The sequence below is a fragment of the Nesoenas mayeri genome, assembly GCF_963082525.1.
Source record: "Nesoenas mayeri genome assembly, chromosome: 2".
Classification (NCBI taxonomy): Eukaryota; Metazoa; Chordata; class Aves; order Columbiformes; family Columbidae; genus Nesoenas; species Nesoenas mayeri.
The window spans coordinates 74,725,213-74,750,309 of record NC_137543.1 but is presented as its reverse complement, the minus strand read 5'-3'; the positions used below and the strand labels follow the sequence as shown (position 1 = coordinate 74,750,309).

Here is a 25,097-nt window from a genome sequence, read left to right as displayed (position 1 = left end):
TAGGACTTTGCTTACAAAAAACCTCAATTAAACAAGGTTAAAACATAGCACTTCTGTAACATCTAGAAGGCTACCTTCAAAAAAGAAGGGCAGGTGATTCTAGCTGATAGAAGCTACCAGGAAATCTACATGTGAATGAGATTTAATTGTTAGAGTTTTGTTTTGGTTTGGATTGTGTATTTGAAAATAAAACAGCCCTCAAGGAAAGAAAGGATTTGACAAAGATAATGAGTTTCTGACCTTTTTGAGTAGTGAGATTTCCTGCTGACTTGCTCTGAGGTTGAATAACAAAGAAGAATGTGAAGCTGTGTTTGAAGTGACAAATATATTTCCCTGGGTGGGACCTTTCTATCAAACAAGTTCTCTCCTTCATAAAGATATAAATGCTTAGAGTAAGAGCTGCATCTGAAATACAGCAGTACAGTTTTGGGAGAAGTGGAAGGAGAAGACTAAACTTTTATTTTGCTGGCCAAGGAACAAATTTACCTCTAATAGTACTGAACAGTATACTTAAAATATGAGAAGCTTAAATACAATGGAAATGGGAACTCACACAAGGAGAGGGCCGTTAACCATGAAAGCTCAAATTAGAAAAGTCACTTGACAGTGGTGGCAAAATACGTATCAGTGAGAATATCTGAGAGGAAAATTTAATTCATGTAGGGTTGAGATGTCAAATAAGTATTAAATTTTTGCAGTTGATACATGTAATGTACTTTATAAGGTTTGTGAGATATCTGATCATATTGGTCTCCTTTTCTTTGGTTGTGAGAATATCCCACTGAACCATTACAAAACATCTTGTATTCTTCTCTGCGGTTCATCAATGAAATTTTTAGAAATATATTGCATTAATGAGATTTCTTTTTTTTTCATCTTGTATTCATCTGGTGCCTTTTTTGTGTTTCTTCTCAGGCACAAGTGAATAGTAGTCTTGACTTTTTCATTGTTCACAGAATCATAGAATGTCCTGAGTTGGAAGGGACCCACAAGGATCATCGAGTCCAACTCCTGTCCCTGCACAGGACAACCCCACAGTTCACACCATGTGTCTGAGGGTGCTGTTCAGTCTCTTCTTGAACACTGTCAGGCTTGGGGCCGTGACACCTCCCTGGGGAGCCTGTTCCAGTGCTCCACCACCCTCTGAGGGGAGAACCTTTTCCTAATGTCCAACCTAAACCTCCTCTGGCACATCTTCCTGACATTCCCTCAGGTTCTGTCACTGGTCACCAGAGAGAAGAGCTCAGCATCTCCTCCTCCTCCTCCTCCTCCTCTTGTGAGGAAGCTGTAGCTGCCCTGAGGTCTCCCCTCAGTCTCCTCTTCTCCAGGCTGAACAAGCCTAGTGACTTTAGATGCTCCTCATATGGCTTCCACTTCCAGTAGCTTAATATCTTTTTATCCTGTGGCACCCAGAACTGCACACAGCGCTCCAGGTGAGATCACACCATTGCAGAGCAGAGCGGGACAATCACCTCCCTAGCTCGGCTGGCAATGCTGTGCTTGGTGCACCCAGGACATGGGTGGCTCTCTTGGCTGCCAGGGACACTGTTGGCTCTTGTTCAACTTGCCATCAACCACAACACCCAGATCCCTCTCCGCAGAGCTGCTTTCCAGCATCTCATCTGCCAGTCTGTATGTACGGCCAGGGGCAGGTGCAAAATCCGTCACTTGTCCTTGTTGAACTTCATGTGCTTGATGATTGCCCAGTTCTCCAATTTGTGCAGATCTCTCTGCAGGGCCTCTCTGCCCTTGAGAGTGTCAACAGCTTCCCCCAGTTTTGTGTCATCAGCAAACTTACTAAGCAATCCCTCAAGTCTTGAGTCTATGTCATTTATGAAGACATTGAAGAACACTGGCCCAGAGATGATTCCCTGTGGAACCCCACTAGTGACTGGCCACCAGCCCAACATAACCCCACTTACTAGAATTCTTTGAGCCTGGCTCATCAACCAATTGCTCACCCACTGCACTTTGTGTTTACCCAGCTATATGCTGAACATCTTGTCCAGGAGAATACTGTGAGAGACAGTATCAAAGGCTTTAACAAAATCAAAAAAGTACACATCAACAGGATTCCCTTGGTCAACTAGGTGGGTAACCTTGTCAGAGAAAGAAATTAAGTTTGTTAAGCAGGACTTTCCCCTCATGAACCCATACTGGCTGGGACCAATGACTGTGTTGTCTTTCAGATATTTTTCAATAACTACCAGAATAACCTACTCCATAATTTTGTGAGACACAGAAGTGAGACTCACAGTCTGTAGTTGCCTTGTTGTAAAGCTTTCTATACTTATATGTGAATTTTTATGTTTTCAAAACAAATCTAAGTGACGGGGCTGCAAGAGAAATCAAAGGTGAATGTAGGTGACAATTACAATTATTTGAAATGTCTTATAAACATAAAACCATATGTAATTTATTGTAAAGTCATCAAAGCTGAGTAAGACAGATCAATTTGAAAAGCAAAGCTGTAAAATCTACATAGAAATTCAAAAGTTTGGTTAAATGTAGTGCCACAGATTTTTAAGAATGCTTTACTTATTTTATGTATACTGTTTTTCAGATGTGTCCAACTTTTAGTATGTCTGCTCCCTATATGAAGAATAAGAAAGGACATATTTTGTATAATCTTTCAGGGTTCCTTGTGGAAGAATATTTAGTGAGGCCTTCCAACAAAGCAAGGTAACCTTAAAATATCTAACATTTGTTTAAGCTTTGTGCATAAAAACTCCCCAGTCCTTCTTGATCCAAAACATAGATCTGCATCAATGAAAAAATATAAGGGGTAGTTGTCTTTGTTGTGACTAAGGTGTAAAGTCAGGCTGAAGTAACATGGAACCCCCTCCATGGTCATTTCTCAGAACTTCTTCCAGCAGTTGCATGATAATTACTTGTAGGCATGCCATGGCTCTTTTTGCCACACAACTAGTTAATTCAGCATCTCAGAGAAAGAAAATATATATGCATGTGTACATCAGACAATGTATATTCCATTCCTCAGAGACTCAAACAAATAGAGGTGAATATGCTCCGATTAATCTTTTATTTGAACTAAAAATGCTGGTATCTCCCTGGCAAGAGTTCGCATTCTGTGACACCAGACAAAAAGGTTATATATATAATCTGGTGTGTTTTGAGGTTTACTTACGTGCCTTTACAGCTCAACCACTGCCTTTGACATAAGTGCAAATACTAGACCAAGTACAATTTTATCGAGGAGAAGAAAGTGTTAGCCATTTGTGCATTAAAAAAGTGTAAAAGTATACCTGATTTGATAAAAATAGAGGTAAACTTCTTAAAATGAAATATTTGAGGTAGAATATGAATAGAGTAGGAAGAAGTCAAGCTGTTTAAGACTTTTCTGAAAGTCAGTAATACCTCACTTGCTCATAGACTCTCCTGTGGCTCAGGGATTTCAGCTTTCAAAAGGTAAAAATTATTATCTGAGGGAATCCCTTTGCCAGAAAAGAGCAATAATGTTCCCTTGATTCAAGGGTATATTGAGCTTCTCCTTTTTGACAGAGAATGGAGTGTAAGGGTTAAAGTTTTACTTTCAGTTGAAAAATACATCATTAATTGCCACTTTGTCACTGCAAGAAAAGACTGCTAAGCTTAAGGCAGATAACTTGTTATTACTTTATTTTCTATTACCAGATATGGTGGTTGGTCTTTTGGAGGGAGGAAAACATTTGAGCTTCAAGATAAAAAATTGAATAACACCAAACCTAAGCCTCTGGCTAAGGTAAGGGTTGCATGTATGTGTCGCACTCATATGTATGTGTTGCTTAATTATTCACACTGCAGACTTCACAGCGATTGGTATATCATTACATATTATAACATCCTTGTATTTAGAAACTGGGAGAAAACGCTGTCTGTTATAATCCACTTCTCTGTTCATAATTCTTGAAGTATTCTCCTGTGTTCGGAGAAGCAGTTTTCAATGAGTCAAATGATATGGGTTTTCTTTTTTTTTGGTGTTTGTTTGTTTGTTTGTTTTCCTGTGAACTTACTTCAGAGTCTGAGCTCACCTTTAAAACTTTTTTTTTAGGTTTTTGTTTTCTGCAAAAAGTCAATGTTAGAATTGACAAATGTTCATTGAACATCTCAAAAATGAGTTATTTTTGATGCTTTTTTCATTAATTCCTGCAATGAATCCTTTCCTACATTTCTTTCTTTCCCTACCCTGTCCTGTCCCACCCCTACCCACCCAAAAAAAAAAAAACAAAAAAAAAAAAACAGGTTTAGTTAGCTTCTTGGAGTAGCTATTTCTGCATAACCAATATGCTACCCTGTGTTTATAGTCCCCCTTTCAAATGTAACTTTCCATTTTTATCCCAGAGAAACCGAAGTGTGCCTTCCTGACATTAGTCAGATTGCAAAATCAGAATCTCTCCTTGACAGTAGATCGTACTGTCTTGCAGTGTTACACAGAGGCTTTGTTTTCTGTCTGGGGCTACCTTGGAAGCCAGGAAAAGTAAGGATTATTCCAAGCACAATTGAAATATAGAGCTTTTCCTTGTGTCCTTTTGGTGTGCAGTGGAATGATACAGTATCTCCATACTGTGAAAGCTTGGGACGGGACCCAAAGGCTAACCGGCAATTATCAGTGTAAGGGGTCTGATTTTCCTTGGGAATGCTTTGAAAGATTCTTCTGAGATCCATTCAAATGTAGACCAGTAATGACTTGAGGAATAGCAGTCTTGGAGGAGCACTAAAGAATACGAGTGAGTGGTCTCTATTTTTGTAATTGAGGCAAAACAACTTGTTAAGCCAAAGCTGTGGACTTTCCAGATTCCAGATTATCATAGGATAGAAAGGTGCTTCTGCCCTATAATTGTTTTATAGAGACATAGGTTTTATTTGCTCTTATAAAAAGAGAAGAACAAAGGAACAGTGTAAATAAGCTCTATCCCAAAATCCATTTTGGGACAAAGTGTTAAAACAAGCATGTGTTAAAACAACATACAGATATTCTCCAATCCAATATAATTTTAGATTTAGCTTTGCAAAATCGCTGCCTGTTTGCAATGCTTTTTCTATGTAGTCTTGTTAAAAGTCTCTCTATCTTATATACACACTCTCCATTATATCTTCATTTTTGTCATTTGTGACTTCCTTTCTACCCCAGATCTCTTGTAGCTTTGAACTCTAGTTCCATCAGCCCTCGTTAGGAACTTGAAGTCCTAGAGGATTGCAGTAAGATATGTTTTTCTGACTGCTGTTTCTGTCCTATGTATCTTTAATCATTTTAGACTCTTGTTTTGACATGCTTGCACTGTGGTTTTTGTCAGGGTCTTTTTTTTTTTTTAGCTGTCTTTGGCGTAGAGTTCCACCTGCCATCAGTACAGGGGTGAATAATGGTTACACTGTTAGTGAGTGTGCTTCATATTTCAGACCCAAAGAAAATAGTGGAGTAAATTTATAAAGGGCAGTGTGTTATCTAAAATACCTCCTGGAAGTGGCTTTCAAACGTTGCAATGTCAAATTGTTGCATTAACCTTTCAGTAATTAATGACCAGACTTTTACTTTGACCTTTCAGGCTTGTTCATGAGACAGTGAATGTACCATTTACATAGCCTTGTATCAAAGAAAATGAGAAATTTGCATTTGAAGAGACTTACTTTACAATTCATTTCATTTTGGAAATTTTCTGAATCTTTTTTTCTCCTCAACCATTCTGAACCATTTTTCTCCTCCAGTTGAAAAGCCTACAATTTTTCCAGTTCCAATTAAAAATACCTATTAAATACTTATTTTACTTTACCTAATCATACCGTGCTGTATATACCACATGTATTGTATATGCATTAACACAAAGAGTATGTATGTGTGCATGCATGAGACAGAATATATCTGTCACATGAGAAACATGGCTGATTAAAAACATTTATAATTGACATTAATTGATGATTACTGCAAAGTGGCAAAAGCACAGCTCCTCCTCAATCTTTTTGTGTTTTCATGATTGTATATTCTTTGGCTTCCTTTGACAATGTGCACAAAAAGTGTTCCATAATGGTTTCATAGTTGATGTTGTGTGTAACATAAATATAGGAAGAATATGTGATAATTTTAAATAGTCCTGAAAGGCAATTTGTATTGATTACTTGGAATTCCGAAGTGTGCATTTTTCCAATATCAAAGGTTGGAATTTGAGGCTTTACAGTACAGTAATATAATAGTATAAGTGTCCAGATGAAGTTACATCTTTCCAGTCTAATAACCCTTTTCTCTGCCTCCCCGTCATGAATCTGTTCTAGCAATGCTCAGGGATTTCTCTGCCCCTCCTCATCCTTTTGTCTTGATAAGCCATAGGTTAGACAAAATGTCAGTCTAGAATTATTCTGAAATATTGATGGCAGGTAAAAATGGTATGGAATAATGGAAAATAATGTCTTTACAGAACTTATTAATATATATAAGGTAGTGAGGTGCTGTGTTTTACCTTGGATAGGACTTTATCAACCATGGACAAAATAATAATGATAAAAATTAATCACCTTTATATATTTTTCCATTGCTCATCTCTTTTCTGCCCTCTGTAAATAATTACATGTGTGGCCCACAAAAAATATGAAAGATATTTCAGCAGGAACTAATATTTTTCTTTTTCTATGTTTTACCTTTGCAATCAATTTATAATAAGCCACAAGAGTTTAGAAAAGAGAGCTTAAATCTATCTTGTGATGAATTGAGCAACCTCAAATGCTTCTTTTGCCAGATTATAAATAATTAAATATCCATCTTCAATTTGGTACTTTCCTGGTGGTTTGATTAAGCTACATGATGTAGCTTGAAGGAAGAATTCTAATTAATGTGTGAGATATTGAATGTTTATTTATTTATTTTTAATATTGGTCACATTATTATATTTCTAAGATGTTCTGAGAATGCTTGAAACCTTTGCCCTGCTTCATTTAAATGAGGATGTGACGTCGGAATTTTGCGTTATTCTTAATTGCCTTTTTTTTTTTCAATACAATGAACACAATTGCAGTGGAGTTTCATTGTGTATCTATAACTTTCTATTAGGCACAAATATTTTTTAAAAAGATAGAATAAGAAATAGGTGTGTGAGGGAGTGAGAAACACTGGTTACCTCTGATCACTTGTTTATGTTTCTTTGCTCTGTTTGCTGTTTGCACAGGAGATCCAGTAGTGCCAATATTTGCAGTTTTCCTTTCTACACTTAGGTGCTATTTCACTTTATTTCTTCAAAGAACTCTCTTACTGATTAAAGAATGAGTGATCTAGTTTGTGTAGTAGTTTTTGGGAACTGAACTGAATGAGAATAAAGAAGTTGCATATGAGTTTGTAAAGGAGGAAATATTTTGCGATTAGTTCTTTTTTCTTTCTCTCTCTTTTTTTTTTTTTTTTTTTTTTACATGGGTATCTAAGACACTGGTGAGATTTAAAGCAGTTGTAAAGGCCACATAAACACATAAAGAAGAGTAGAAAATGTGAAAGGTAATGCAAGCAAGAGCAGTGGTAGACCAAAGCTGCTTGTTTTTAAAATAATGACTAACAGAGTTTACGGCAAATGACAGTGGAGCTCAGACTGGTGTTTGAAAGCATGATATAGAATAGATGTGAGGAAATTGAATGGGCAATTAGACTGTTGTAAACCTTGCCTCACAGCAGAGTACAATGTGGAGATCCAAATAAGTAGGTAGTCATTAAAATAAATCAAAAGAAAATAATTAGCAAGACAGAGAAATAGAACTGAAGATTGAACAACCTGCACTGGGAAACACAGAGAAGAATGCAGCAGGAAAACCAGTAAAAGTCTGATACTAGTGTCCAAATAAGGACTGTATCTGAGTACCACAAAAAAGAAAAAGCAGAATTATCGGCAAGTAAATTAAACAAACAAACAAACAAACAGAACCCTGGAAGTTTACACCAGTATCAAGAAGAGGCACATATGTATGGAATGCACAAGATGAGAACAGCATCAAAGAGATCAGAAAATAATCTTTAGGGAAGTTTCCAAAATGTAACTCTGTAGATGGTAATTTTAGAATGTGCACTTCGCAATATGATTCAGAATCTAGACACAAAGTCAGAATTGCTCAGCATCAACCTGAGATGTACAAAATGCAGATTAGCAAATAGTTGATATCAAATAGGGAAAGATTAAGGGTTTTTTAACTGTATAAACAAAAAGGGGAGATAAAAGTTTGCTGTGGAGTGAATGTGTAGAATCAAAGATGATTTTAAACAGTGCACTAAAACTGAAAACAAACATACACAGTAATTTGATCTAGTTTTAAGTAGGGATAACGTGGGTTCAAAGGCACTATCATTAAAGGTAATGAGGCACAGAAATGGAATAGATTTCCAAAGGCAAAGCTAAACTCAAACCTCAGTGTACCTGGTTTTGGGACACATCAGTTTCTTAGCAATGACTCTAGCACAGGTAAATGTGAACTTTGGGTATATTTATCCAGTTGGGATGATTCTGCATGATGTGAGGATAAAGTATATGTTACAACAGAATTGCTTCCCTGTGCTCAGAGAGACTAGGTTGCCTTATCTGCCTTGAAGTTTGTCTCAATTTCCTCCATGCTTAACAAACACTGATAATTGCTTGTTGAATCTGGAGACACAGCTTTATCCTTTATGGAACAACTTCATGTTCACCTTGCAAAGAATATCTCCCTGATTTTTTCTTTCCCCACTTACTAGGATATTCTGTTCCTAGACATTTTATGTTCTATATAACTTACAGGTATTATTTAGATAAGTCTTTTTGGAATTTCAGTAATGTTCTCCAATTGTAACATTAGTTTTACTCATCTTATTATTTTCAATTAAGTTGGCAAACGTTATTTTTGCAATGTTTTTCCTCTATTTGTTGAACTAAATGCGTGTAAAGGAAGGGACATAGTGTTCCATTAAACCAGAGAATCTCAATTTAATAATTATCATAGGTGTACAGCTGCAACAGTAGAAAATTAGCTGCTCCACTCTATTGAAAGACCTGTACAAATTAACTGATTCTGTTCAGCCTAGTTCACCTTCTTCTATAAATAGTTGTTGTAACAGGACAACTAGGTATCTTTATGCAATTCTTCAAGGTATAGGAGCATTCAGATGAGTGTTCAGATTCAAATCATTTTTCACTCACAATTTCCATTCTCTCTTCCAGGTGTGGTACAACCAAAAAGGTTTCCATTCACTGCCATCTTACTTGAATGAACTCAATAACTTAATTCTGTGGATGAATTTGCCTCCTAATGTGGACTGGAGACAGTATGGTAATAGTCCTTTTTCAAAGTACTTTTTTTATATATTTTGAAAAGTAGTTTTTGAATAACACAAAATAATTTCAATAAGAACATTTGTCATGGTGTAAAGTAGGATTGCAGAGTCTCACATTTCTTGGGATGATTTGGAAGGGGAACTTTTATTTAAGCAGAAGGTTTGTTTGTGTGAGGAATGTGGTACACAATAAGGTAAAATTTGAATTTACAGCTCACTATGCCATACAAATTTCTTACAAAGGGCTTTTCTGTGGAATAAATGTAGATTGGTTCACTACATTTGGGATGTTACTCCCTGTGTAACCACTACTAGGGCTTGCTTAAATGGGATTATTAGTGTACAACTGAGTATGAATTTAAAATTTATTTTTCACTTTATCTCCTTATGTAATTATCCAGAGTAAACCCAGAGTATCCTGTAAATTCACGTGCATTGTGATGTTCGATAGCATCCTGTTACTCAAGGAATAGGAGAGTCTGGTATATCATACTATTGTACCTAACAAAAGAGAGATAAGTATATTTAACATCTGAATTCACTTATTCAGATATCCCTGAACTTTATAAGAACTAGTTAAAATGCAAATATTACAAATGGACTTCTTTTTAAAAAAAATGACTGCAGCCAAAGGATCAACAATTAGTACAGGTGAAGTTTTAGGATGTTGAACTCTAATTTGAAGTCTGGGCTTAATAGTTCAGGCTAACTTCTGTTCCTTCCAATCCCTTTCATACTTATGTTCTACTAAAGAGAAATTAGTTTGGTTTAGACAAATGTAAAAATACTTTATGACCAATTTTTAAGAGTTTTAGAAAAGGCAGGATGATGTCTGTAATGGTAAAATGATTTTCAGCATGTTTATAATGAAGAAGGAAGAAGGAAAATGAAAATCAGTGAAAAGGGGGAAAGAATCCTGAGTATCTGAAAATAGAAATTAATTAAGAAATGTTTCCAGAATGTCAATGAAAAAAGACTAATTGCTTACTTTCAAGATGTCTGGGGTTTTATTTTTCTAAATGAATGATGGGAACAAATCAAAGGTAATGTATTTCTGCAGAAAGTCTGAATGAAATGAAATCAGGTATTTTAATTAGATTTTTTAATAAAAATCAATTTTTAATCAAGTTACCCTGAAATTCGTTAATAGTACTGATGTTTGCTTGTTTTCTGTAGCATTAGATATCCCATTTTGTAACTTAGATGTGTAAGTACCCTTACTTTTATATCTGTTGTGGAGAGCGGGGGGCTTACAATCTAGACTACAATCAGAGTAAAATATAATTGTCCCAAGGATTGTGGAAATGTTATATTTTATATTGTTGCATGACATAGCAACACAATAAGTAAAGTAATGCTTGATAAATATTTGAAGTCTTGGACTGTTATTTCTACAAATATGGGTTCATTATATAATCTTCTGTCAGAATATGTTGCCTAAGTCTGCAGACTCTAATTCTGCAGACTTATTGAACTAGAAAGCAGTATATTTATATGCATGTCTGTTGGAGAGGTGCAATAAAGGCAGATTGATTATGCTCTTGAGACATAATGCAGAGGGACCTGTCAGAGAAATCCTAGAAAGAGAAGTCAGATTATTTACCTTTCTATCTGTATGTATATGTGTGTGTACACATTTATATGGGTGTGTGTATATGTGTCTATATATGTGTAGAGATAAACATGTATTTAAAAAAAAAAAAACTCAGGTATTCTAATGCTACATGGGGCACTTAAGCTCAGTTCACTTTGACTTTTGACTCTTATTTAAGGATATTGCTCTGATGGAGAAGGACTATTTTTATGCTTTTCTTATTAAAATGGTTATATGCAGTCCTGTCAATTAGCAGTCAGAAGACTAAATACTGTATTTGAACACTGAAATTTATTATTTTTTAATTTTTATTTTTCTCTTCCAAACTCTGTTTATATGCAAGGTCAGTTCTGGAATATTATTGGAAATTGCTGTGAGGAAGCTTGTTAGGATGTTGCAGAAATGTAGCTTTGTAACTGTGACTTGCATTAATGCCATGTTTTTTTCACAGGGTAACTTCCTCCTGTCAGCAGAACCAGTACTTCTGTATTACTTTTAAGTGACATAAAAATAATTTGACCCTTGAATAGTTGAGGACAGTCTTTCCTTCTTTCACAAAAAGTAAATATTGTTTTACTGCAGGAGACTTGCTTCAATAGAGTAGAGCATTACCATGAATGTAAACAGAGTAGCAACTACCATGATTTTGAAACAACCTTGAAAGAGATCAACAACTTATTTAAATGCTCATATAAATACTGAGAAGCCCTTTCACTTAACAGTTACATCCTGTGGGTATTTCTTGGCCAGGAACCCAGCTGGAGTTCTCCCGAGTTCCCTGGAGGAGGGAGGAGTCACTACAGACCACAAGTTCTACTTGCTTTGCTCACAGGGACAGGCCTAGTAACTTTCATAGGAGATCAGTACTACTGGTCCCAGCTTGTGATAGGTTTTAGTGATAAGGAGCTGAGAAGGAGGCTAAACGCTTTTAGGTAATGTCTTTTCTTCAGTCAAGAGGATACAGGGAATAGAGACTTAGGATTTTGTATATGAGTTTGAAAGAAGATGATGTAGCTGAGAGTACAGAGAACATATGCTACCTTGTGCTGATTTATATCCGAAGAATTTGTATCTGTTCCAAAAAAGTGGAAAAATTGATGATTGTTTTTCTTGTGTCAGTCCAGGTTACTGACTCTTCATCATTCTGAGCATATAGGAGCGGGAAATAATAGTTATTTGGGGATCAAAAATACTTTCTTTTTATATTGTGTTAAGCTGATCTTCAAATCTTTTCTTTGCAAATCAAGAGATTTCTCTTCCCCTCCCATCCTTTCATTGCCATATGGGATGACCAGTAATCTTCTCTGTGAGGATGCTTGGAAAGTTACAATTTCAATTTTCATATAAAAAGTGGTATGAAGAAAATGTTTGTGCCAGGTGGAGGTGCATATAAATAGATGGAGCAACAGAAGTTAACCAGATTGATTTACGTCAGTTTTTCATAGTTAATGGTTCAGGTGCCTACTTTGGAACACCAGTTCAGGAATACTTTTTGTATGAAAATAGTTCATCGTCTGTATGATGTGGAGAGTCACCTCTAGCTTTATAATGATGTAAGTCTGTTTTCCTATTGTATTAAAAAATCTAACTAATATATCTTACTGGAAAGGAAACCAAATACATTTTGCTTTCCACTAGGTTATAAATTCAGTGACAGATAATGAAAATGAATGTGTTAAACAATTTAAAAAAAAGTGAGAATATTCAACACAGAAGGTAAGGTGCACTGGATTTTTGTCAAAATTCTTCAGCTCTGGCTGGTCTTTCAACTTATGTGAATTATGTTTGTATTTTTTTCCTAAAATTACATAATATAATTTTGAGCAAATAAAAAAGAAATAATGAAGTAAGAGGATTTGAAAGTTTGTTTTTTTTTTTTCTTTGTTTAAGCATAAGATAGAAATTCTGATCAAGTAAAACTATATTATTTTTGACACCAAACTGTAAACAGTTGAGTTGGAATGTGTTCATCATGCTGGAATATAGGGGAAGGACTATTACCTACGTCTTACAGTAAGGCTATTAAAGAAAAAAGGAGAGGTAGTCATCTATAATGATGTCCATAAAGCACAGTGGTTAAAAAGAGTTCTTACATCACTATTCCAAGAACAGAAACACATCAATACAGAAAGTCCTTGTGCAATGCAGCTGTTCTATCTCAGGGCTTCTATTGAAGTCATTGATTTTTTAAAAACCTTTCATGTTAGGGCTCATTGCAAGTGTACATGCAGCATCCTCATTTATTTCAGATTCAGTTCTTGAAAAGCACTGAAGGGATCAAGAGACCTATTTTCAGCTGAGTTTTGGTGGAAAGTGACTGTATAGTTTCCTGATTGCTTCGCAAATTGTAACTTTAAACTATTTTCAAAGGAAACTTTGAAATGGCATTTAGTAGGAACCTCGTTAACCATATCTGGTTAGTGATGGGAAAGTAAAATATAAATCTTTAATGAAGGTGCTGCCTGTGAAATTCTCCGTGAAACATAAGTTGTAATTTTCAGTAAATAGTAGTGTCTTACTTTATACAAACACAAATCTTGTCATAAGTTTTAAATGCCTGCAAAGAAGAGCTTGTAAAAAGCATATATATGTATATATATGTATATATATGTATGCTATCTCAATTTTTGTTATACATTATATTTTATTTTATTCTAGTCTGAAATAAAATGTCTGGAATAAAGAAACCTAGATTGGTCTTCTATTCAAGTCTGCAACAATTATGATATTTGGAATTAGCATGGATCCAAATTGATCTATGTACTCAAGACTCAGCTTGCTACAGGAGAGAAAAAAGAGGTAGTTTATGAAGGAGTGCCAGGAGAGAGGCCCAGACACACTCAAAATACAGTGCAGATCTATGAAATATACCTAAGGACAGCTCTGATTAGCCTATGGTGGTAGCATACAAGCTTGAAGATCTGTGAGGTTTTTTTTCCTCTTGATCTCTCCACCCTATACTGAAAAAGTACTGCTTGGTTCATATCACTGTCCTCATTTTTACTGCAAAACCACAGATTTTGTAATATGCGATTATGTGGAAAGTTGTACCCAGGCAGGATTGACTGGGCTACCAGTGCCTCATATCCTTTACAACCTACAGGAAGGAAACACTCCAAGTCTCTATGCCAAATTGCAAGTGACTTTCTTTTCTGACCTAAGGTCAGGTGGTTTATATTTGAAATAGAACATCTGGAGCACTTTCCCTTGAGGGTACAGTTTGCAGAGTGTTAAAAAGTAGTTTTTATTAAGAAAGGTGTCTTGAGTTGTGCAGCTCCTAAGTGGCAACAGGGCAGGATTTTTCCTGCTACAGCCAAGATGCTGTTCATTTCAAATATCTGTAATGTGGATGTGTTTTCCTCTTTTCTTGTCAAATGCACTATCCAGAATGGAAAAGGATAGTATTTTATTCTAACGAATGTCACAATGCTTATTTCATCAGATCAGTGATGCCTTTTTAACACATTAGAGTCCAAAATTAGTTAAATCAAAACCAGTCACAAAATCACATAATTGTTTAGGTCTGCACATCTTTTAAACATCTCCAGGGATGGTGACTGAAGCACTTCCCTGGACAAGCTATTCCAAGACATGACAAAACCTTTAATGAAGAATTTTTTCCTAATATCCAATCTAACCCCCTCCTGGCACAACTTGATGCCATTTCCTCTTGTCCGGTCACTTGTTATTCGGGAGAAGAGACCAACACCCTCCATGCTACAACCTCCTTTCAGGTAGTAGTAGAGAGTGATAAGGTCTCCCCTCAGCCTCCTTTTCTCCAGGCTAAACAGCCCCAGTTCCCTCAGCTGCTCCTCATCAGACTTGTGCTCCAGATCCCTCACCAGCTTCATCGCCTCTGCAATCTCTCCAGCACTTCAATGTCTTTTTTGTAATGAGGGGCCCAAAACTGAACACAGGACTTGAGATGCAGTACAGGGAGACAATGACTTCCCTAGTTCTCCTGGCCACACTATTTCTGATATAATGTAAGGAAAGGAATCGGATTGTTCAGCCTGGAAGGGAGAATATTAAGGGGAAATCATGGAGAAGGTGAAAAAGGTATAAGTAATTGTTTATTTTCTGTTTTACAAGTAAGCATGTAGCATGGAGGTCCTAGAGGCACTTCCAATATAAATACTCTCTCTTCTCCCCTAGCTGGGTTATTAATGCAGTTTATAGTTAAAGTGTGGAACTCTGACTACTTTCCTCCTTTTTATTCCTTATTAATGTGGCTTGCAGGAATGGTAAAATGCCCTTGTTTCTCAGCTGTGTAAGGGTAAGTCTTTCACTGAGTAATACAAGAGACAGCAACTGAGCCTTTTACTTTGGAGTTAAAAACAAAAAAAAAGAAAAAACACACAAAAAATGCAGTTAACTGTAGGCAAAACAAGCGAGGAAAGAAAGAAAAAATAGTTTCTTAGCTGAAAACCAGATAAGAAAATATATTACCAAAATAACTTGTTGTTTGTGCTTTCTGTTGGAATTGACATCTGTCTTCATTCCTTTTCAGGACTATACATACACATATATAAAAATTAATGCATATACAGTTATGTTTCTTTCTTTGAGATGCCTTCCTCTTCACCCCACTCTAATCAGGGAAATAGTGCCTCTTATTGCTCAAGCTCTTAATTTTTATATTGGAGATGGTTAAAATGTCTTAGAAAGTCTTGGCATCATGGTGTTTACTTACTCTCTGACTACAGCATAAAAACCCTGATACAGTACAAGGATCTCCATGGTAACAGTTTTTCCTGTTCTTGAGTTGCTTATGCAGGGCTTTGAAAGGATTGGAATTGGTGGCTATCACTTTTTTTCACTTGTGCCCCTAAAGAAGCCTAATTGTTACAGTAAAAATAAAGTGACCTACTCAAGACACAGATAAAGGATGTTTTAGGACAGCTGGGGAAATTCTGGTTGTGATTAAGTTGGGAGAATATAATAGCAATCTGTAGATGTGGAAGAAATAATTTTAGATTGGGAAATTCATGAAAAGGAACAGATAGAGTTAGAACTGAATCATACAACATTTGTTGATATTGTCTTGGTTTTCCCTTGTGAATACTGTTTTTGTAAAATTTGCTCTGAAGGCTGTTCACATACTGTTTGCAAATACAATCCTTAAAAAATGCTTGCATAAAGACCACATACATCTGTTTAATAGGAGCTTTGTCATACAGAACTTCTCAGTTTATTTGTCGTTTATGTTTCTTATTTTAAGTCCACAAAGATGTTGTTTAGTTTTCAACTTAATGAGCATCATTATAGTGACTTTACATGATAAGAATGCACATTGAGGCAAGAAAGCATCAATAAGTACACTGTACATCATGTTAACAGCTGTATTGGGACAGAGTTATATGTAAAGAAAGATAGTCTAGGTGGCTAGGAGAAATTTAGGAAGGAATAGATTATAAAAGTACATGGAAGAGTTTTTTATTTTAAAAAAATACCTGTACTATCAAATAGTCCATATCAAATGTGTTTCCTTATTTTGCTATTGGAAAATAGTTTATAAATTACTCCTCCTTAGGTTCAAGTGAACTTTTTTTTTTCTTCCGTGAATTTCAAGCCAGTTTGTTGGCTTTATAGAAATTCAGATATTTTCGGACAATGGGGTGATGGAAGACGTCATTATACTAAAAAATGTAGCAAGTTCTCATGCTCCAGACTAATTGAAAAATTTAAAATAATGAATGAAAGGAAAGTATTATATTTAATACATTGATATTACATTAATACATTGTAAATTTTCAAAAATGCATCCTTTTTTTCATCTCGGTGGTTTGAATTGCAACTGACTGTAGAAAATGGTTATTACTTTTAAAAAGAGCAATTACTTTTGGGGGCTTTTCCATTGAAGAAAATTAACTCCGTGCAATTTACTTTTTGATCAGTACTGTGTGATACAAGACTGCAAGGAGCATTATGCTATTTAATGTCGTGGGTTTTTATATTCCCCCCCACAATTATCTATTTTTCACAGTGTCTGTTTATTTTGTGCTACGTATAGATTTATAGCTGTGTATTTCTGCATACGGAATCCAAGTCAACCACTGTAGACTTTTGTTGAATAGCAACACAAGAATCAGAAAGTTTGGTACTTTCCTCTTGTGATCTATGCATTTAGTAAAGACAGGCCATGATGATTTTAGCCATGCACATTAAATATTGCTATGCTGAAGTTATTCCTTGTTAAATGTTTGATGCCATTTTTGTCTTTGTTACGTTTTGCGTGTTTTATTAATTCCCTGGGGGTCTTTTTGAAAAGTTTCAGCAGTACGGATGATCTTGTCCTGTAAAATTCCTTGACTATGTACAAGTGGGCAAACCTATGTTTGTGAGCATGAATTCACTCAACAGGACGTTTCACGAGCATGACTTTATAGCTCTGTTTTTGAAAGGGTATAATCTTCTCACTGAATACAGCAGAGAGGTGATAGCAATAGAGCAATGGGATACGATTCAGATCAGGCTGGATTAATTCATGGGATATAGTGGACAAACTTCCTGAATTCCTGGCAAGTTTCCAGAGTTCTGGACACTTTATGGGCAATAATTCTCTAACACAGTCCACATGACAGGTTTACCTGTCTCACAGTTCTGGGAAAAGGGATATGAATCAATAAGACCTACAGGTCTCCAAGTCTTAGCATTTCTTTATCATGGGCAGTATTTTAAAGTTTGCAGTCTCTAAAAATGCTACCCCTTGAGCTGGAGGAATTTTACTGTAGTATTTCTGCTACCTGAAGTTTGGGGGAGGACAGATTGGTTAGAAGAGTCAAATTCTTGATCATGAAGGCAAGACTTTGATGATTGTGCAAAGATGCTGACACTAGAAATTGGCTCTTGGCCATAAAAGAGGAGTCTTGGAAGACGTATTTCTGCCCTTTGCCAATTTAGCTGAGCACTAGTGAGTACAAGAAGTACATTTCATGTTGTTAACTTCTTGTTTCAATGCTTCTGAAATTATCAGGATTCTCATTTTCCAAAAGCTTTCCTCCATTGTAATTAGATTGTCTGAAAATCAGACTTTCCACTCCCCTCCCCCCTGCCCCCCCACCCCAATTGTTTTCTGTTTGTCTGTATGGTAAAAATCTGGTATAATTCTATTTTTGGCTACTAATTTCTAGTTCAATAAGACCCATATATATATATGAAGTGAAGACATTCTTTCTTCTAATATGCACACCTTTATTGAACCACTGGAAAACATTTAGAAAAAAATTCTGAGAATGAAGCTACTTTTCCTTTACATAAATGGAATTTTGCCTAGTACTTGATTCCAATGGGGAAAAAATAGTTTTCTTTCATATGTCAGTTTTTGTTTCAGAGCAAATAGCAGCTATTGTTTAAAAAATTAATGACGTAAAAGAAAAACAAAGGAAAACTTTTAGCAGTCCCTCTAGGCAAATGACATGAAAGACTTTTGCAAATAGCACATCCATCTATCTGTCTACTAGTGATGAATCGAAACCTTATCAGCTTGAATCTTCTTTTGATTTGTTAACTACTGTTGGGCTTCAGTGTACAGCTTTTAACTGTATTTGAAAAATGTTTACTTTGTACTAGTTTTGCGTTTGAGTTGATCATCATTCTCTGTTGTTCAGCTTTTTACCACACAGTGACTTAGTGATGTTCACAATACCTTAGCTTGAAGATGAGAAATGAGAAAGGGGCAAAAATAGATGTATGGATATACTTTGTCAGATTGTACCTGTTACTGGAATGAAGACAATTTTTATCTTTGTACAGCTGGAGTCCAACAATATGACAAAGTGTATTGAATTAAGTGACACTCTGCAGAGTTCATCTAAGGCTACTAACAGTCTATTTCTTTGTCAAAGATACTGAGAATATTATAATTGCTGTTAGAATTTATTTATTTGTTTATTTTACATTGGGAACAGCATAGATTTGTTTAGATACTCTAATCAATTAGTGCTGGTTTGATCTCACTGCAAGAATTTCCAGTTGGTGTTACATTACAGATGGCACACCTATCAGCTGTACATGAAGAAATAAGTCAGGAAAAGCATAAAAAACAATTGGACAGTGATTTTTGTGAAGTTTGGTTGGCTAGATTATTACAGGCTGGTTGTACCAGGGTGCAAAATAATCCTAAAATGCATTGCATACTTGGATTTTTCTCTGTCTCCCAAACTGGATATCTTTTTAATTTAAAGCTCTACAGTTTCAATATGAGGTGTGATTTTTTTGGGTGAGTTTAGCTAAAAATTTTTCTCTGCAAAACATCAGCAATTTAAAAATATTTTTAGCAACGACAAAATACCAAGTATATAAATTTCAACAACTCACCTTACTCCAGAAAATTAGGTATAAGAAAAAATTCTGATTTAGGTTTTGTATTTGATCTATTCTGTGATGTAGATCCTGCTGCAACATGTAACGTTGTTGTACCAATTTCTGCAGTGCAGAATGCACAAAAGCAGCTATTACTGGTGTTTATTCAATGGTGGATATAGACGCTGGAAATCACTCAACAGGAGACAGTATTTGGTTTGGGAGCTTGGTGGTTGACCTCTTTATTTTGCTTAAGTATTTAGCATTTTCATTCATCTTGTGTAATAAGGGATCAACAGTGTACTCTAGAACTTGAAATCCTGATGCAGCATTTACTGTTTCATAATTTATTTTTCTTTTCACAGGGATCACACTCTACAGCCAACCATATGGTGGAGCTTTGCTGGATGAGGACAAAATGTGAGTAACTCTTAAAATATATGACAGCTGCATTAATTTAATAAGCGTGTATGTTGCATGCAATAGATGTTGTGACTTGACAGATGCAATTCAGTTCCACTGAGTCAAGCATTTTCTCTCGTCTGGTGTTTATATGTCAAGTCTACTGTTTATATCAGATATGGTTGCATTCTTTTGTAGAGAAAAATACTGCATTTATGCTGACTGTACTTTACAGAGAGTTTGTTAACAGGTAACGACATTTTCAAACAGGTTAACTGCTGATTGCCAAGTTCTAAATTTGATAAGTTTTAAAATTTTGATTTTCTATAGTGGAGGAAATATTTGCAAAAGCTTCACTTTATTATTCAGACTTTAAACACACACTGTGTTGTATAACTCACATTTAGTTTGGTAACTTAATGTATCATCTTGCTCCCGATTTCTAATTAGATGCTGACAGTGCACAAACCCGGTGTTTATGAATAGGATTGCAGTCCTAATGTCTAGTGCAAGAAGCTGGCCTTGAAAATGTTTGGATTTTGTGAGGATTTGTTTCCCCATTGCATTTTGATTGTGCCATTTTGCTTTGTACCCTAGAATGGAGAATGTTCGTCAGTGTGGGGTAGCACTATGTATCATGCTGGGTTTCTCTGTCCTTACTGCGTCCATCGGAAGTGCCACAGTGAAAGACAGAGTATCTGACATGAAACGTTTGCAGCACATCACAGGCCTGGGCTACAAAACTTATTGGCTTGCTAACTTCTGCTGTGATATGGTATGTATCATATGGGGGAGCATGTGTTCAGGTGTAAGTTTTTAACTAGTTTCCCATAAAGAAGTGAAAGGAGATATGCTCACAAGACATATGAATGAGATCTGAATTGCGTGAAGCAACAGATCTTGGCTGTCATGTTAGCAAGCACTGGGACACCATTCCTGCTTTAATACTGTCAGATAAAATTCTTTAAGGCAGGGGTTGTGTTCCTCATTTCCTGAAGTTGAATCGCTAGGTAACGCATATGTTAGCTTTAGGTACCTACGCTGTTTTACAAATAAAGGGAAGCTGTCTGATCAACCTAGACAGAGAGAATCTTCCACACAGCAGTTCATAGCAGGAGTTTGTGCTTTGAGTTGCCACTGGGAAAATCTTTCAGATAGTTGGAGAAGCCTGAAGAAGTTGATCAGCTACTTTAAAGGCATAATTATGTTGTCTGTTGGTAGGTAATATGAGAGATACTCATAACAGTTATCTTTTATTTCTGGCAAGAGAGACAGTAGAAAATATTATTAATGAATTCACATACACAGAATGACATCAGAAATGGGTGAAGTCTCTGTCCTGAATGCTTATTTTTCTTACACAAAGTAATTTCTACCATTGTTAGCATTACAGGTAGTATTGTCTACTTGCAGTTCATTAACAAATCTGAAAATCTACTCTTCTTTTGAAAATCTTACCCTTTTAATTAAATGTGAAGTCAGGAATTCCACTGAGACCTGACTTTGGCAGGTTGGGTTTAGGCCAACATAGTTAAATGAAATAGGAATTTTTGCTTACCTTCTTCAAGCCTGGGAAATCAATTCTGTTCAGGCTAATAAACAAAGTTTGTGAAACAAAATTAACTTTCTCAAATCACTACTACTCCTTAGTCACGGATTTTTCATCAGCTCTGTAATGGAACTCACTTGGATTACATTTAAGCATTAATTACACACATTATCTTCAAGTATCTTTTTCAAAGATGACACTTTGAGAATGAAAATTAATATTTTCTCTGTTACATGTATGTGTATATATATATCTGTGTGTATGTAAAAGTATATATAAGGCACACATTTATATCTCTTACTGAAAGGCTTTTTCTCAGTTAACTTGTGATGAGGCTTGCTATGGTATTAGTTCAACGTTTGGCAGGAATTTGAAATTAGGTCATCTACTTCTGGGAAACAAATAGAATTACTGTTTTTAAATAGGGAGCTGTGTGTTGATAGATCATTTCTCAAAGGTGTTTTGGCTTGCAAGGTTCGTTTCGGATGCAATAGAGAACAACTGGAGTGACTTGGCTTATTCAAAAATAGTGAGGTTCCTGGCCTCAGAGGAGGGACATACACTTTTTGCACCTTGCTTAACACAGTGGGTCATGGAAGTAAGGGCTGGGATCCAGCATAGGCAACACAAATGTGAACTAGCCTGATCAGGAACAGAGATTCTTTTTGAATGCTCTCTGTTTTCATTCAGACTATTCTAAATCTGAAACATTAGAGCTTCACTCAGCTGTGCTTAAAATCAGGATTTTCACACTTGAGCAAGCTTGAAGTAAGAGCACTTTTCTCCAAAAGTTAGTTACTTGGCCAGTCAATCTTTGTATTCCTTTTTCTGCCATGTCAGATAAGAGGGCTTGATTAAAAACTCAGTCCACCATCATTCAGTTTCTCCTTGTGCAGCAAAGTCAACTCCTTATTCTTTTCTGCCAATCTCTTACTTTCAAAATGTTCTCACAAATTCAACACAGTACTACATGATCAATCATGATCTGGGAAAGAACAGATTCTGCTTTAAATGCTAATTGTGCTGCAGATCATTTAGGGACACTGAACACATGAATATATGGACTGTCAAATTTGAAATCCCTCTACATATTTTAAGTATTACAAGCTGTGTCCTGTATTATTGGTGGCATAATCTTTACTATGCCTGCAGAAGTATTTGATTTATGAAATTGAAGTATTTGATTTATGAAATTGCTATCATGAGAATCAAGCTGTTCTTACTGAATTTGCAAGTGTGAATGTAATTCTTTACTATGTTCAATGAATGCAAAATGTGTAAGTGCTAAGCAAATTTAGTAATGAATAGAGACATTTTGTTCAGATTAATCTTGTGTCACTAGATGTTTTGGGGCAATGGTCCCATACGGACTCATTATCTAGAAGAGTTAGCTTGTTAAATGAATGTGTTGGAAAGGTCAATAGAAGTGGAATTAAGGGGAATATTATGTAGTCGAGTTTTATTTTGTAAGGCTGTTTCATGTATATAAGTGTAAGGGAGGCATTTTCACAGCAAGTATGGAGTGTGCAATTGTATTATAATTTATGAATTCCTATTTTATAGTGTAATTATATTGCAAATACGGAAAAGTTACTTTGTAGAGCCCTTCTATGCTAATTAAGTAAGATCAGTAAGAGATGCTCACCTGGTAAATGCCTTTTTTCTTCTGTTTCTAGCTCTTTTACTTGGTTCCAGTCACCCTGTGTGTTGGTGTTATTAGTGCCTTCCAGCTATCAGCCTTCACTTTCCGAAAGAACCTGGCAGCCATTGGCCTCCTGCTGATCCTTTTTGGGTATGTGATTGGAAATGCTACTATGGAATTGTAGCTTGTAAGAAACAAAGAGAAATCTTTAGATTTGGTTTGCACCTGCTGCTTGGTGCATGATTTTCTCTCTTTGAAAATGATTATGATTCAGCCAAAGATAGTGAGGAAACAGGATGAAACATGAGATTGAAAATTCCACACAGAAGGTGGAGGTAGATTTGCTCAGACATTAAAGAAAAAAAAAAAAAAAAAAAAAAAGAACTGGAAATATGTCTCAAAAAATAATCAACCTGTATAAAATCTTTTGCTATTAGAAATTGATTGCATGGTATCTTCCAGAAAATGTGGGAATAATAGCATAGTCAGATGGGAATTTCAGTGCTTAGCTGTGCAGAATATCTTCAAGAAGGTAAGAAGTGGTTGTCTTTTATTACAGTTCTACCATTTTTCTGTAATTCTGTAATTTTATGTAGCTCCAGAAATTTATATTTCCCATGAGAACTCTGTCCATTGTAGAGTACTGGGCTGGTTGGAGGTTTGTCTCCAAATAGTACTGTGAGAGAGGAAAGTCCACCTTCTTGATTAGTTTCACGTGAAAAATAACAGTTATAAAAAGTTAAAATAACTGGTTAAACAGAGGATTGATTACTCTATAGAAAGAGGACTGTTGAGCCCTGGGCTCAATCAAATGCATCGTCTGTCTATTTTGTTCCTTTAACTCTTCCCATGTGCAGTTCCAGGTGATGTGAGAAGTGCTGAAGATGACTTGTTGCAGGATGAGCATTCTGAGAAGTTTCTTCCTTATCTCAAGCAACTAATTGTTGCTGCTGTTGTAGGGAGGAACACATCTCTTACAAAACATGTTTAGATAATGAAATATAACTGCTCCAGGAGAGAATCACATGTGGGACAGTAGAAGGTACCTTCTGCAAGACCAGGACATATTCCATTCCAAAAAGGGTCTCAGATAAACACTTAAAAAAACCACTAAAAACTTATCGTATTTTATCTTGAAACTATTTTCAAGATCTAATGCCTTCAGCAACTCCTTTTTTTTGGAAAACTATTTCAGTATCTCCATAGCTGGAGGTATTCTTTGAAATTCCAAGCTAAGTTTTTTTTGAGTAATACTTCCTAATTCTCCCTATCAAACATCTTTTGCAAGCCCAAACAAGCCAAGTCCTCTCATCTGCTACATAACTCAGATGAAACATCCAGCTTTCATACTTTTCTCCACTCTATATCACTATTGTCTTCCTCCTCCTTCCTTCTGCACTACTGCTGATTGATGCTGATTCATTCCTTCACGTTAAAGGCAGAAATTCTTATCAGTCTTAGTCCAAAGACTTTACACTACTAGACCTCATCCCTGTGTTTTCTGTTCTTGTTGTTTTTTGTTTGTTTGTTTTTATTTTTTTTATTACCTTTACAACTGTTTAATCCTTCTTGTAATGCAGTTGCTGTGACCCTAGCATAAGAATAGGCATCTAATAGATCTTAAGCAGCAAAGGAGCCATACGGTACATACATGTATGTCTGCTGAAGTCATGACATGTTTTCTGTGCTGTGCTATAGGCTTTGATCCTGCCCACAGTGTACTATTAATACTAAATCCCAGGTGCTAAGACTTATGCTGGCATTGTTTTAACCCAAATGTTGAGTTAAAGTCTGGGTGTTTCAGAAGAAATGAGTATTGACTGATAATCTGGACCATCTTCTAAGAAGTTTTTTGTTGACTGCAGATGCAGCTTGATTATCTCAGCATAATCCCTCCTGTACTGTTTGGCTTTGACTGACATATCAGATATTAGTGACTTTTAACAAGAAGGTCTGTGTATTTAATGTGTATTAGCATGTATTAAAGATGCAATAAATGTTAGTCAGTAAGTTTGACATGTCTCAAGGACATTCTGATAATTTTCAGAGTGGCCGCTCTTCCTATTCTGCCCTTTACTCATCTTAATTACAGAGTAAATGTGATGAAGCCTGCTGTGGTCATTTTATCCTTCCCCGGTATTTTGCATGTAATTCTCATTTTTCTGCATTCCATAATGCATTTTTTTTCCATTTTAAATATTATTTTTCTCTTCAGGGTACTCCTGTGCAGCATTTCTGATCTAGAATAAAGATAAAAATAGCCCAGTTATATGAAAAGGTTCAGCTGTCTGCCAGAAGGGGATGTGCTTTAAAGAGTAATCTACAAGTTCCTAGTGTG

General features: G+C 35.8%; 1 protein-coding gene across 1 annotated transcript in view; it reads left to right on the top strand.

The window, feature by feature from the left end:
* ABCA13 (ATP binding cassette subfamily A member 13) overlaps positions 1 to 25,097 on the top strand; it is a gene marked incomplete at both ends in the record, with an annotated part of 166,975 nt that overhangs the window by 96,586 nt on the left and 45,292 nt on the right. The window contains 6 exons of the mRNA XM_080364158.1: positions 2,564 to 2,682; positions 3,655 to 3,742; positions 9,156 to 9,264; positions 19,532 to 19,586; positions 20,166 to 20,343; positions 22,794 to 22,909. Coding sequence (XP_080220284.1) covers positions 2,564 to 2,682; positions 3,655 to 3,742; positions 9,156 to 9,264; positions 19,532 to 19,586; positions 20,166 to 20,343; positions 22,794 to 22,909 — 665 coding nt within the window. The remainder of the gene's footprint in view (positions 1 to 2,563; positions 2,683 to 3,654; positions 3,743 to 9,155; positions 9,265 to 19,531; positions 19,587 to 20,165; positions 20,344 to 22,793; positions 22,910 to 25,097) is intronic.